Genomic DNA, 13,279 nt, shown 5'->3' with positions numbered 1-13,279 from the left:
TTTCAGAAACAAACGTTTGGTATACTTCTGTGCAGTGCACTATTTTCAAAAAATCAAAATCGAAATCAAATTTGAATGAAATGTAAATTCAAATTTTGAAACGCTTCAAACGCTTTCTGTGTACTGTTTATTGATTTTCTAGGGATAGATCCTTTCAAGACGGTTGATGTGCTGTCGTCGTTTTCATATGGCAAAATATATGTTCACAAATATGCATGAGCATATGCTTATGCAACAAAATGACTTAAAATAATTTGTATTAATTTTAACAGTAAAACTCCTTTGCCAAAATCAAAACGTGTAAAACCCCACATCACTTTAGTGGTACTTTGAAGTACATAAATCTTTCCTAGCCTCTATTCAATTGGTGGCCCGATAGAGGATTTTTAATGCTTCAGCTGCGACAGGCACTGGGCACCTCCATCGACGAGAGTACTATTGAACAATAATGCACCGATGCGATGTGGAACACAGTAAAATGAAATATATCACTGTAAGAAAGAACGTCAATTTTTTCTTGTTCCTATTCCATTGGCCTCCATCTCCAATGGTCCCAATGGAGAGTTATCAATGCTACAGGTGCGACAGGTACTAGGCGCCTCCATCGATAACAGTATTGCTGAAGAATCATGGACCAATCTAGTTTGGCACACATTTACAAATGAATGTTTCCGATTCCAATAACATTATTTATCATTCCCTTACATAGCTGTTCGATAATTTAAAAAATATCAACACATTTTTCCAAACAGCGCGCGGTTTGATTACGCCACACAAATGCGGTGGCGTAATACGCTTTGGAACAAGCCAGTGTGGTGTAACAAAAAGGTCTGTACAAAACCACTATGAAAGTTACTTCAAATTCAACATATTGCTTGTCTACGTCATCTAAAAATAAATATGTTTAAAATGTGTAAATATTTTATAACAAACAAGTAAATAAAGTAAACAAATACACCACATAATCCTACATCTCAAATCCGGCTTGAGCCATTAAGTAGGTGTCATATACACGTTTGCAGCTTGCAGCTTGACGTTTTGACAGCCCGAGCTGAAAGCCGGGGAAGTTTGTAAACAAAACCGGTGCGTATGGAACTGCTTGATCGAACAATTTTTAAAAAGTGCAGCAAACACATTGCGATAAGACATCACCATTCTGGTAGAGCCATCAGTGAAGTAAGCTACGAGCAGCTATGGAACGAAATGGAAAAGGTAGCCATGGTTTTACGAGAACAGCACATCGAAGGGAAAATTATTGGCGTACAATTGTTGCACTGTCCCGCACTGATTGCCGTTATAGGAGGGTAAGAAAAGGGTCGTGAAATCCAGCCCGCTGCCTGCTCAAGGTACATCATTGAGTTGTTCCTCTTCTTTGCAGCATTATCATCTCCGGTAACAGTTTCTACTGTATAGGTTCACATGCACTTGATCAGCTTTTGTCCGAGTATGGTGAATGTGCTTCATACTTATTGGAGGAGCTCGAACCAACCGGGGAGTGCGATGATCTGCAGATATTGTTGGGATTAAGCGTTTTCGCGAAGCACCTGATCCTTGCAGTCAGTGTATCCCGCACGGTATGCTACCCTGGGTTAGCCTTTTGTGTGCGAACCTCAGGTTCGACGGGTCGGCCCAAAACAGTGCTCGTGCCAAGCGCCTGCATAATGCCAAATGTACTGTCGCTCACCGATCGGTTAGAGTTGTGTGAGCGTGATGTAATTTTCGTATGCTCGCCTCCAACGTTTGATCCGTTTGTGGTCGACATTCTAATGGGGCTGCGGGCCGGTGCAACGCTACTGCTGGTGGATAACTCAATACGCTTGTCTGCTAAGCGTCTACTGTCCCGGCTCTTTCCGGGTGTGACGGTAATGCAACTGACACCTTCCATGTTCGCACGTTGGGATAAGATTGATGTATGGCAAGTTATATTTGGCCCTGCAACAACGCTCAGGTTCGTCTGTGAAGTATAGTTTGTTCGAGCAGGAGGAATTATTAAAAGAATTCAATTCTCTTCGATTTGTAGAATTCTGGTTTTAGGTGGAGAGAAATTTCCAACGTTCAAAAGACCGGCCGAAAGCCGAGTGCGTGTGTACAACATTTACGGCATAACGGAAGTTTCATGCTGGAGTATGATTCAACAAGTGTGTCTCGAAAATGAAGAAGAAATTCCACTAGGAAAACCACTGGACCATTCGATAACGCTGCAACTAAGAAACTTAGACGACGAACGTTTGCTAGCGGAAACAAATACGAACGGCTCTAAAATAGGTCAGCTCTACATCGGCAGCAGTTCTAGGAAATGTGCTATACTTGGAAATGCAGACGAAAGTTACGACACACTCTCTGGCGAAGGAGTCGTCTTCCGACCAACGGGAGATGTGGTGGAACTTACTCAAGACGGCAAATACTATTACCGCGGCCGGAGTAATCGGATGATCAAACGTTTCGGATGGCGGGTTAGCTTATCGGAAGTGGAATCAGTAGTGCAAAGCCATCCCTCCGTGCTGCAATGTGCGTTGTGCTTCTTCAGTGAAAGAAATAGTTTGGTGATGTTCGTTAAAGCAGACAGCAATGATTGTGCAGTGGAAGAGACGCTTTGGCCCGAAATGCGAGCTAAGTTAAGGCCTTCAAATCTCCCAGACGAGCTGCATCGGATCGACAAGTTTCCTCTGTCTGCTCACGGTAAAGTTTGTGCTGATGGTTTGCGACAGATTTACGAACGGCTAAAACGGCAAACCTGCGCTGATGGGAGTATTTCAGCGGTGGATTTTTTTCGAAAAGAACTCTGCACGATGGGTATTGCACATGGTTGCGGGCTTGCTAAAGATGGCGTAAGTAAAAAACTGAAATTAAACACATCGTTCATCGATCTTGGAGGAACATCGTTTGCCGCTCTTCGGTTGCACACCGCTTTGCAAGACAAGTTTAAAGCACAATTGCCAGAACTGATTACACTGCTGATAGACCCATCGATCCCGTTGGACGAGGCATTCAAATATGTCGAAAGGAATGTTGCAACTAAAGGCATGCGTCCCGTGGAAGCTGAAGCGAGCAAGCATGAAACTTCGAATAGTGATTTGCTAACGATCGTTTGCCACTACAATTTGAAGAAATGTATAGATTCCCGTGCGTCAATAATGTTTTGCGAAAAATTCGGCCATATCCTAACGATTGGCAGTCATTCTGGGATAGTATTAACGATAAGTGTCGCCACAAATGCAGTCGTTTCAAGGATTTTGCTACCGGACCGTGTGGAATGTGCCGTCAGTTTTCTCACGCTCGAGAACAACGTTGTACGGGGTGTGGTAGGATGCTACGACGGGTTTTTGTATTGCTTCGATCCGCTCGATGGGAGCCAACCATGGAAGTACGACGCTGGAGCAATGATCAAGTGTACTCCTCTCGTGTTGCCGCAAACGAATTTAATCATCTTCGGATGCTACAGCCCCGATGCCAACTTGCACTGTATTGAAGGGGTAAGCTGGTAGTAGTCCCAATACGTTAACAAATTAATCTAAATGCCCTTTTCTTTTTTGTGTAGGGACAGTCTAGTCCGACGTTGCGATGGAAGGTGCAGATAGGAAGCAAACCAATTTTATCCCAACCGGTAGCTTTAGGTGGTGAGAATGAAGGATTAATTCTAGTTGCCACTTTGGATGGCACGTTGGCAGCAGTAAGTGCGGCCTCAGGTTATTGTGTATGGAGGCGAGCATTATCGTCGCGCAATATTCCAATATTTAGCACACCCACATTTCTCTCCGAGTACAGCAGGATTGCCTGTTGCGGAGTGGATGGCACCTTCGGAATATACGATGCATTAGGTGGGACGGAGGTAAGTTACAAGCGAATCTTGCGTGTCACATAAAAACCAATTTATATTATTTGCTAAATTTTATTCTATTTTTTTTGTTCGCAGATATCGAATCATAAGCTTCCCGGCAATGTGTTTTCATCGATCGAAACATTAAAACATACCAACGATCGAATACATTTCATTGTTGGATGTTACGATCGAAACTTGCACTGCATTGAATATTTACCGGTTGGCGGTGAAACCCTACTGCCCAAATGGCGAATAGAAGTTCAATCACAAATCTACGCAGCTCCACGATCGGTTAAAGATCATCTGATAGTTTGCACCACATCGGGTTGGGTTAACTTAATCGATCCGAACAAAATCGGCGATGAGGCACAGACGGAGCGCAACATTATTGCCGCCATGAAGATGAAAGGTGAACTATTTGCCACACCTGTTGTACATGGTGATTTAGTGTTTGTGGGATGTAGGGATAACTTTTTGTATGGCATTAGGGTGAAGGTATAACGGAGTGGGTGATTAATGAGACAAAATCCTGTATGAAAATGGATTTTCGATCCCGTAAGTGTGGATCGTATAGTTGAGCAGTGAATAGAACTCATCAGAGCTCGATACGACAGAGCAAGCGTGGTGAACCCAAACTGAGACGGAGTAATGGCGTGCATGTGTCCGCCAAGACGACGTATCGAGGACTTATGACCGAGATAATGTAATACACTTTGCACGTGTGAGTGAACTATCATCAAATGTTAATGTGTCTCGTTTGAATTTTGTGTCTAAACAACAAAACGCAAAATTCCTTTGTTGAGTTCAAAAGCTAAAAGCTTCTAAATTTTTTGAATCAGGTAATAGTTTACACAAATTCGTTTATCTTAAAAAATTAAACCGTTTCATAAAACGTCACCCAGCTCGTGGCAGCCTTGCCCAGATGGTCGACTTTTGTGCGCGGTCGGGGATGACAGTGATGACAGATCTGTTCGCAATCAAAACAAACCTACTGCGAAAAGGAAAAATATAAACACCGAAAGCTGTCGCAATAAACAGTGACCTTATGCAATTTTGTCGTAGAAACCAAGGTATGTAGATATAGAAGGTAGAGTTGTTTAGAGCAAATTGACATTTCTCGACCTGACATAACAGTTCCGTGGTGATCAAGGGGAAGGGTATTGAGAAGAGTGATGGCAGCGTCGGAGGAGGCGCCGGTGGTGGTATCGCTTGCGATTTTTTGACGAAAAATGCAACCAAATATCGTCAATCTTCTGTGGGACAGCACTTAATATGCGAAGATGACCCATAAATTAGCGAAATTGCTCAAGGGTCTGAGTATCGAAGCTGTTTGTTCATGTTTGTAGCCCATACCATATGTTTTTGTAAACAAACTCTGACATAACTCGACTAAAATGTCGCCCTGTCAAATCGATAAAAATTCACCTTCTAAATAGATACACCTTGCGTAGAAACATGAAGTTCGTCTAGTTTTCATCAATTACACTCGGTACAAGATGAACGCGCTCGTGCAAAGACGGTAAGCTGGCAAGTGCAAACATTGCGCTCCACCGGCATCAATTGAGGGCCATTTTTCTAAAACTTTCTTTCGTGTCCGCAGCTTTGCTTTTCCCATCGCGTCGCTGCTACAACGTCGATTGTTGTCAAATGCGGCACCGAATGCAGCCGACGCAAGCTCGGTGCAGCTGAGCAATACCTGCATCAATCGCTTGAAGGAAATTTGCAAAACCAACTCCTTTCTTCGCGTTGCGGTAGAAGGAGGCGGCTGCTCCGGCTTTCAGTACAAATTCTCGGTCGAAAAACAGCTCGGCGACGATGACGTCGTCGTGAGCCGGGACGGTGTACAGGTGGCGATCGATAGTGCATCGATCGAGTATCTGAGCGGCGCCACCATCGACTACCACACGGAATTGATACGTTCCGGGTTCCGTGTGATAAACAACCCCAAGGCAGATCAAGGCTGCTCCTGTGGCGCCTCGTTTACGGTAAAATTGGACTAACCCTAGGATGGTGTAAATACTTGCTGAACTGTACACTCTGTGTTATAGCAATATGTAAAATATAATAAACTCACGTTCAATATTTATTACGATTCTTTCAGTAGTTCATGCCTTGTGTGTCCATGTCGTCGTTCCCGTTTCGTCGTTGGTTGACTGTGAAACGTAATTCCACGTAATATTACCTTTCATATTTACACACCACCGAAAACGTTTCTCCGCCTAACCGTTTTGCCAACCATTCGTTCTTTACGACAGCCAGTTTGAATGTTTCGCACACGAATTTTGCGTACAGGTTGGTGTGCAGCGCCCGTGCCATTCCGACGATAATCAATAGATCGACCTTATTTTGTTCGATCGCTACTGCTAAATCTACGGGATGGGAATGGAAACGTATAATTAGTAAGATTGGTCCACCAAACCTTTCCCGACACCGTACCTTTTGAAATCATTCGAAAGTCAAGGCATGGACCGATTTGATCGTTACCGAACAGCAACAATCGGTTTTGTTCGCTGTAGGCGGTTCGCAGAATATCACACTCCTTGCAGCAATCGGCGATCGCTCTGGTCAGCTCGGAGTAGGTAATATCGTTGATCGCTGGATTACGCGTTGCGCACAGCAACACTTTGGTGTTGCGCTTCAGCAACTCGCGCACCAAAGGTACAATGCCCAACACAAAGTCTATGCCGGCATTGTCGGTAAAAATCGTAGCACAGCGGTGTGGTGGTTCGTGCTAAAATACGTTGAGCCGAGTATTAGTTTAAAATGCATTACAACGCAATCACCTTTATCGATATCTCACCTGCATCCTGTTAAGCCAGCCATCTAGGTCGTCAATCAACCACGGCCTTTTTTGTATTCGATCCAGCGCCTGCTGGAGGCCGAAACCATTATTTGTTTCTAAAATTTTTGTCACAGCCTGAGCGCCCCAATCGAACATGTTACCTGCAAATGAGAGCGTCAAAAGTGGTAGAATTTGAAAATACGGAGCGGAGCGAGGACACCTTCATAGGCATCAGAAAAGCTTCTCCAGTCTTCCAGACCTACCAGCTAATACACCACGGACCAGCTCGGTCCATTTTTCCCTTTCGCTCGCTATGCTGTCCAGCTGCTGTAGCCGTTGTTTTAGCAACCCTACGGATGCTTTATTTTCGATCGTTTTCTGTTCCTTCCAGGGATCGTCAAAGCCAAACTTTCGGAGACCACTTTCGATCACCTCCAGCAGATTTCTGATGCCAAGTGTTTCCGTTTCGCTGTAAGGAAAAGCCAAACAACCAACAGTTAGGGTCAAGGCAGAGCGTTGCGGTAAGATGCGTGTGAGGGTGTGGGTGTGTGGGTGTGTGTGTGTCCCGCGGGTTCATGATTACCGTCTGTCCTGCTGCAGCTTATCGAACATAGCCACACAGTGCTCCCGGAAGGACTGGGCACGGTTTTTTGCGCTGGCATCCGTCGACTGGCTCGTCATCGCCTGGCGTTCGAACTTGGCCAACATGTCGTTGAAGCAAGCGAACCAATACCGGTTCGCCTCCAGATCCTGATAAAGATCCAGCGTATCGGGGTTGTACGCATCGACGCTTGCCAACAGGGTACAGTGCGAGAAGCCCTCGGCTGCGGGATTTCCTTGGTTGGTCATTGTCCTCCCTTTTCCGGTCCGTGCGTTTCGATTGGTTGGATGTTTGCTAAGCTTGCACTACGCACCGATATTTGCAGAAATAGAATTAACAGCTACCATTTAGGCAATTACTGTAGCAGCGCAGGGAATTTTACTTTTCGCAACAGTGTATATATAACAACAAATCGAAACCCAAATAAACTCATCTCGCTTTCACCTGTTGTCGAAACTTACACCAGCTTGCTCTCTCGCTCGCACTCGCACGTCAACGCAGCGGCAGTGTTGCCAGGCGGATTGGGATGGCGGAAGGTTTAGGAATTTATTTCGCTGGTGCTTTATTTTTTTCTGCTTCGGCCCGAAAACTCTACAAAACAACATGCAAAAATGGCCTTATCTCACGTACGCTTGCCGTTGGAATACCGACTTCTCAACTCGTTTCTTGCTGCCGCGAGCTTCTGCTTCTCGGATTGGTGTTTTCAAAGCAAACTTTAATCCACTATGCATTAAATCATAATGTTTTGCTAAGATAACGGGAGCAACTGCGATAAAACGCCTGGCCGTTGCAAACTAGCCGTCCTCGATGGCTGAAAAAAATTTGTTTGTTTATCGCACGAGGTTTGATATCGTTCTATCGAAACGAATTGATGATGGCGTTTGTAAGCGAATGACGAACCGAACACAAAATAACGCGAAAACGCGCTGGTCGATGGTTAATCGTTAGTTTATTCATCCCGCTGTCCGACACCGGTCTTCGGCCCTTAAGCCCTAATATCTACTGACTTTCTATTGTTTGTTTTAGTGCTTGTACGTAGTTTAGTGGAATGATTCCGCACGTCTTTCGATCAGCCGAAGCCGCTAGTACCCAGCCGGTGTTTAGCAGGTGTTTGTCGGTTTGAATTTGTTTCGGTGCAAGCAACACTAATTGTCCCGCGCGGATCGACATCTCTTGAGCGTTCGATGCATCGAACTTGTGCAATGCCTGTACCTCTACTGGATTGCTCCACAGGGTAGGGTCGTTTAATGCTGTTGGGAAAAATAAATACACAAACACACGGAGCGTAGCGTTGAATTAGAAAGAGTTCAAACAACTTGCGAGTTCCACATCATTCTTACCACTATCTTCTGTTACTTTTGGTGCGAATAGTTTTATCAACATATACGGTACGGACAGCATGACACCCATGAACAGGGCAGCTAACAGGGAAGAAGAATGCTTTCTCGGATTGTTTACGGCGGCATCGGTACTTGCAGAACCATTGAATGCTTCCTTAAATGCGTCCATTGTTGGATCTGATTTTGTTATTCTTAGTTTGTACAGCATCCTGTAGAGTAGAAATGAAAGCTGTTAAATTTGTGTCTAATTTCATACACAACTACATCGCGGGAAAGCAAACACACTTTTTATACAACCACACAGCCGCGCGTACAACCGCTAGCGATGACCAGAATTGAGCAAATGTTCCCTTCAGGTGTGCCAAGTTGGCGGCCACACTCAGCACTGCACGGAATGAGCTGGTGACGGCAAAGAAAGTGGAATCCAGCATCGTTGCCACATTACCCACCGCACCAACGAGTGATTCAAGGATCTGAAAAGCGGGTCGTGAGCTCTCCTCTGCTAGTTGAATAAACCTTGATTGGAGAGAAAGTAGAGTCAATCACGAAATTCATTCCTTCTTTTCCTATCAACTTCTCCAACCTGTGCTCAGGATAATTGAATCCTGCACCGCCATATGCTCCGCTACCGTATCCACCGTATCCTTGGCCCATCCCGTATCCCCCGTAGCTTCTGGGTCCGTACATATCCATCGAGGAATATCCTCCGTAGGGGTTGTAACCGTGGTATCCAGATTGGCCAGCGTATCCGTACCGATTACCGAACATCATATCTCCCCCACCTCCAGAAAACGCTGGTCTGGGTGGCAATGGGGGCGGATGACTCGTAGAAATCAATCCGCCCGACGTGTTTAGGCCACTGGTATTGCCGAATATCCTTTCCTCATTAAGGGTTGTGTTGCGGAAGTTGGTCGCCATGCCGAGAGGGTTCCAATTTCCTTGACTGTATTACGACTTTGACCAACTATGTTATCTATCCGTGCACTCCGTGTTTTACGTTGGTGTTATTATTATGCTTCTTCTACTTGGTTTTGGACTTTGGTCTCCGTCGTTTTGACAGCTGTGAGTGACAGCTCTACGTTGTCTCATTTTCTTGAAAGGAGTTTTTCGAATAAATTAGCCTGCAAACTACTTTTCAATCATTTCAACTCATTGAATACGTTAACTAGAGTCAAGGACCGATTCTTGCTATTCTACATATTCAATTATAAAACATTTTCAACAAGACAAGACCAAATTTGTGCTGCTAGACTTGTTATTGTAGTTATTGCAGTTTTGCTGAATGTTTTACGATGCATTACAAACAGCACTGCTGAAACAAAGATCAACAAATATGCGTTATTCCGCATAAGAAATGATCTTAAAACTGTTTCACTCACTGTGTACACTTGGTAAAACAATTAAAAGTTTATAAAACAAGGATCAAGTTAAAACATCGAAATACATAGAAATGTGGAACGGCCGACGGATTGGAGCTGTCAAAATGTGGCAGATGGTGTAGCCTGCTTTGCTTGGCGCTGAATAGATCAGATTGTTCAATAGTTCTTAAGAAGAAGGGTGCAGGCGTGCGAGGCACGGAATACGATGCCGGCGTAGCTGTTAGGTTAAGCTTTATCCAATGTTTTAGCGCGGTAAGTTTGTGAATTGTGTAATAAATTTGTTCCTAGTAGTGTTTGTTAATACATGCTTTCTTGCAATCCAACATCGTTAGCATCGTTTCCTCAAAGATGCCTTCGTCGCCCAAGCGCAGGAAGGAACGCGAACGTCCCAGACGCCGAAAGCGTTCCAGGGACCGGAGCGACAGAGATCGATCCGGGGGGCGGTAAGTACCGAGCACCGAGCATTTGTTGTCCTGATTGTTTCTCGCGAGCAATGCGCTTGCGTATGTTCGTGTCACCTATGTGCCACAATTTCACATCAACCGGTCCGTAGAAAAGGCGGTTATGTGTTGACCCTCTGAATGCATCCAACCCCCCCTCTTTTCGCATGGGCTGCCGGTTAATGGCAGCCGTTTTCTTTGATGTCCGGAAAAGGGGTTCTGTTTCATGTTCTGAAGACAATTTTTTTGCAATTAACGCCAATACCCCTACTCTATAGGGGAGAATGCACTCAACTGCACTGCAACCCTTTTAATAATCTACGTTCAAAGGATTCCTGCCGAAGAACATGATCTTAAGTCTTATCATAGTGCTTGTGCCTAGCGACCGAATAAGACTAGGTCGGTATCAAGGCTCCGGATGGGTTAAAGTAACCCGCAGTGACACACCATTGCACCGTTGCTTATCTATTCTTTCTTATATCTATGTGCTTCAGTGACCGCAAACGTTCAGCCGAACGGGAAAGAGATCGAGACCGGGACCGGGATCGAAGCAGAAGGAAATCGCGATCCAGATCCAGATCGCGTTCGAGATCGAGGTGAACATTAGCAAAGTGTAGTGTATGAGTTATCCTAAAATTCGTAGCGAAATGCATTAGAAGGTGCCAGGAAGATTTCGGAAGCTTAGACTTCCGTCATCACTCTGGCGCACATATCATGGTGCAATCAAACGTGAATAGCGCTGATGAACGGTTAATCCACTTTTCAGGTCATACGAACGAAATCTGGATAAGCCCACCGCTTCCTCGTCACGTCGTGCTGCCCAAATGAAACCCATGGTACCTGAATCTGAACTGGAGGGTAAAACGCCGGAAGAGCAGGAGATGCTCAAGACGATGGGCTTCTGTGGGTTCGATACAACGAAAGGCAAAAAGGTGGAGGGCAACGATGTCGGTGAAGTGCACGTCATATTGAAGCGCAAATATCGACAGTACATGAACCGGAAGGGAGGCTTTAATCGACCGCTGGACTTTGTTGCCTAAGCACAACGTTCAGGATGGGAACGATGGCGCGAAACATTTGGGCGTAGTCAAGGGCAGGAAGTCACCGTTAGCTGACAATCCGGATGGATCGTGCTCTCATATCCGCAGCCGAGGCAGCCCTCGGGTCTGCTGTTACAAACCCTTTCTTCTTTGCAAACTATTTTCATTTTCCGTTTGCCATTCTGCTGCTACAGGCAACCCCGTAGTGGGGGTTTCTCCGTCGTACGGGTCAGACTAATCATTTCATCATTACAGTTAACGTTTTTCTTTGCATCATTTCTTACACTCTACATACGTTTAACCATCATGATGGTATATTTAAATGTTTCCCCGATCACCGCAAACAGCCTTGCGTGCCTGCGACCGTTCGCAATGGTTTTGGGTACGTGTACACCTCCATAACCGAACAATAGTCAACCAACTAATCACCTCACACCACAAACAAACAACCACACACCAACAACTGCAACGGGTTCCATATTACCGCAATAGTTAATTTTCATATACACCATATACAAAATTTACCACACAATGCAATAGCCAAAACGCTACATCGTGCCACCGCGGGGAGTAAACTGTCGATCAATTGCAGATGAGCTTCGCCACGGATGTGCGACAGCAACTTGTGACACGTGAACTGCATGCCCAACCGACTTGATGAAGCCCATTGTGCCTTTTCTAGTAGCGAACAGATGGGTATGCATAACCGAAACGTTGATGAAAACGAAAAAGAGTTAAGTACTTTTAGTACCAGATAAAAAAATTTCTTACCCTCCTTGGAAGCATCGGGTGGCGCACACACCCCAGTATGCCAAGTTTCTGTCGCACATCACACGCATTACGAGCACTGTTATTACGTTTGCCCTGCTGCACCGCGCTACCGAGAAGACTTCCCTGCGCGTGAGCACCATGTAGCGCCCTTAATATACCTCACAAACAAAACAAGGAAAAACCACACCTACACTCACATCAAACCATACAAAAAACAATAGATACAAATACCAGCAAATTTAAATATACCTCATAACTGTAGTCTATAAGCATTATAGATAGATTTACTGTGCTGTATCACAATTCTTGAGCGAGTTTGTTCTCGTTTGTTCTTTCTGTTTCTCACACTTTTGTAACATCATTTAAGAGACGTACTGTAACAGGTTCAAATACAAAGAAGAAATAAAGGGAAAGTTTCGTGTTTTTTTTATATACATTTAACGGTGTGATCAATCCTCGTGCGCGTGCGTAAACGTTCATGCGGGCAAGGAAAGAAAAAATGGTCGAGTAGTAGTAGTGGGATGTTCTTTGAATGCTGGTAACGATGTAGGCATTAAACACAATAAACTAACTTCGGATAACAATGAAACTAAAGTCAAGGTAAACTCCGTATTGGCGTACATCACAAGTGGATAACAGATCGACGATGCTTCCACGATCGATAAGATCGTCCATCTCTTCCTGGCCTCAGAGTTAAAATTCATAGTCTCTTTAATTGCAGTTCCTCGATAGTCTTGGATACGGCTTAAACAAATGAGCTAATAATGCAGTCATATGCCGTCAGCACATAGCACACATGATGAAATGCCGGTGGACATCGGGATGGGATACTCCCAGCCGAAACCCAAACGGGCCAGATTAATCTGTAATGCTCGTAGAATCCAATTAAAGCAAGCGTAACATGGAACGTACAGTAATGTGCAAGCCGTGTATGATAGCGAACTGATTTATTTGTTTTAACCAGCTTTTGGTTGCTGGTATGAGTGTACACAAGAACCGAAGAGGTGAAACACGCGTCTGAACAAATAAATTGGGCGGACCGGTAGTCGAGGCGACAGCGGCGCTGGTTTTCAAACGACAGGACCGGGATTCAAATCCCACCCAGA

The 13,279-nt window shown here is 44.8% G+C and overlaps 5 protein-coding genes across 7 annotated transcripts; 3 read left to right on the top strand and 2 right to left on the bottom strand.

Annotated features, from left to right (window-relative positions):
• The first annotated feature begins 1,073 nt into the window (after nt 1–1,073).
• Nucleotides 1,074–4,886, top strand: LOC118511191 (beta-alanine-activating enzyme-like). The gene is made up of 5 exons (XM_036053961.1): nt 1,074–1,304; nt 1,379–1,948; nt 2,021–3,473; nt 3,539–3,829; nt 3,914–4,886. Exons 1-5 carry the CDS (start codon nt 1,090–1,092, stop codon nt 4,319–4,321), a joined length of 2,937 nt encoding a protein of 978 aa, XP_035909854.1. The 5' UTR covers nt 1,074–1,089; the 3' UTR covers nt 4,322–4,886.
• On the top strand, nt 4,766–5,909 carry LOC118511197 (iron-sulfur cluster assembly 2 homolog, mitochondrial-like). Its single transcript, XM_036053970.1, has 3 exons — nt 4,766–4,886; nt 5,276–5,339; nt 5,421–5,909. The coding sequence occupies exons 2-3, from the start codon at nt 5,317–5,319 to the stop codon at nt 5,818–5,820; spliced, it is 423 nt and encodes a 140-aa protein (XP_035909863.1). The 5' UTR covers nt 4,766–4,886; nt 5,276–5,316; the 3' UTR covers nt 5,821–5,909.
• On the bottom strand, nt 5,863–8,001 carry LOC118511192 (4'-phosphopantetheine phosphatase-like). Of its 3 annotated transcripts, XM_036053962.1 has the most exons (7): nt 7,855–8,001; nt 7,665–7,794; nt 7,186–7,508; nt 6,866–7,071; nt 6,621–6,763; nt 6,257–6,551; nt 5,863–6,189 (listed from the first exon to the last, which is right to left on the bottom strand). In XM_036053962.1, exons 1-7 carry the CDS (start codon nt 7,932–7,934, stop codon nt 5,999–6,001), a joined length of 1,368 nt encoding a protein of 455 aa, XP_035909855.1. In that variant the 5' UTR covers nt 7,935–8,001; the 3' UTR covers nt 5,863–5,998. The 3 variants fall into 3 exon arrangements, with proteins under 3 accessions (XP_035909855.1, XP_035909856.1, XP_035909857.1); XM_036053963.1 differs by having other exon boundaries at nt 7,665–7,977; XM_036053964.1 differs by lacking the exons at nt 7,665–7,794; nt 7,855–8,001 and having other exon boundaries at nt 7,186–7,658.
• A 131-nt stretch (nt 8,002–8,132) lies between these two features.
• Nucleotides 8,133–9,576, bottom strand: LOC118511195 (probable peroxisomal membrane protein PEX13). Its single transcript, XM_036053968.1, has 4 exons — nt 9,127–9,576; nt 8,829–9,059; nt 8,544–8,752; nt 8,133–8,453 (listed from the first exon to the last, which is right to left on the bottom strand). The coding sequence occupies exons 1-4, from the start codon at nt 9,459–9,461 to the stop codon at nt 8,203–8,205; spliced, it is 1,026 nt and encodes a 341-aa protein (XP_035909861.1). The 5' UTR covers nt 9,462–9,576; the 3' UTR covers nt 8,133–8,202.
• Nucleotides 9,577–10,067: 491 nt separating this feature from the next.
• On the top strand, nt 10,068–12,586 carry LOC118511196 (U4/U6.U5 small nuclear ribonucleoprotein 27 kDa protein-like). The gene is made up of 4 exons (XM_036053969.1): nt 10,068–10,174; nt 10,255–10,365; nt 10,857–10,958; nt 11,129–12,586. The coding sequence occupies exons 2-4, from the start codon at nt 10,271–10,273 to the stop codon at nt 11,400–11,402; spliced, it is 471 nt and encodes a 156-aa protein (XP_035909862.1). The 5' UTR covers nt 10,068–10,174; nt 10,255–10,270; the 3' UTR covers nt 11,403–12,586.
• The last annotated feature ends 693 nt before the right edge of the window (nt 12,587–13,279 follow it).

Source organism: Anopheles stephensi, chromosome 3 (genome assembly GCF_013141755.1).
Source record: "Anopheles stephensi strain Indian chromosome 3, UCI_ANSTEP_V1.0, whole genome shotgun sequence".
NCBI lineage: Eukaryota > Metazoa > Arthropoda > Insecta > Diptera > Culicidae > Anopheles > Anopheles stephensi.
This window is presented reverse-complemented; position numbering and strand designations above follow the sequence as displayed.

Bases quoted from the DNA above. Each gene is read 5' to 3' on its own strand.
- LOC118511191 (XM_036053961.1), top strand. From the start codon at position 1,090: ATGGAACTGCTTGATCGAACAATTTTTAAAAAGTGCAGCAAACACATT. The intron at 3,474-3,538 runs GTAAGCTGGTAG...TTTTTTGTGTAG, and splicing joins ACTTGCACTGTATTGAAGGG to GGACAGTCTAGTCCGACGTT. The intron at 3,830-3,913 runs GTAAGTTACAAG...TTTTGTTCGCAG, and splicing joins ATGCATTAGGTGGGACGGAG to ATATCGAATCATAAGCTTCC.
- LOC118511197 (XM_036053970.1), top strand. From the start codon at position 5,317: ATGAACGCGCTCGTGCAAAGACG. The intron at 5,340-5,420 runs GTAAGCTGGCAA...TCGTGTCCGCAG, and splicing joins AACGCGCTCGTGCAAAGACG to CTTTGCTTTTCCCATCGCGT.
- LOC118511192 (XM_036053962.1), bottom strand. From the start codon at position 7,934: ATGCATAGTGGATTAAAGTTTGCTTTGAAAACACCAATCCGAGAAGCA. The intron at 7,795-7,854 runs GTCGGTATTCCA...GTTGTTTTGTAG, and splicing joins AGCAAGAAACGAGTTGAGAA to AGTTTTCGGGCCGAAGCAGA. The intron at 7,072-7,185 runs GTAATCATGAAC...TTTTCCTTACAG, and splicing joins AAGCTGCAGCAGGACAGACG to CGAAACGGAAACACTTGGCA.
- LOC118511195 (XM_036053968.1), bottom strand. From the start codon at position 9,461: ATGGCGACCAACTTCCGCAACACAACCCTTAATGAGGAAAGGATATTC. The intron at 8,753-8,828 runs GTGTGTTTGCTT...TCTACTCTACAG, and splicing joins GCTGTGTGGTTGTATAAAAA to GATGCTGTACAAACTAAGAA. The intron at 8,454-8,543 runs GTAAGAATGATG...TTTTCCCAACAG, and splicing joins AAAAGTAACAGAAGATAGTG to CATTAAACGACCCTACCCTG.
- LOC118511196 (XM_036053969.1), top strand. From the start codon at position 10,271: ATGCCTTCGTCGCCCAAGCGCAGGAAGGAACGCGAACGTCCCAGACGC. The intron at 10,366-10,856 runs GTAAGTACCGAG...TATGTGCTTCAG, and splicing joins AGAGATCGATCCGGGGGGCG to TGACCGCAAACGTTCAGCCG. The intron at 10,959-11,128 runs GTGAACATTAGC...TCCACTTTTCAG, and splicing joins AGATCGCGTTCGAGATCGAG to GTCATACGAACGAAATCTGG.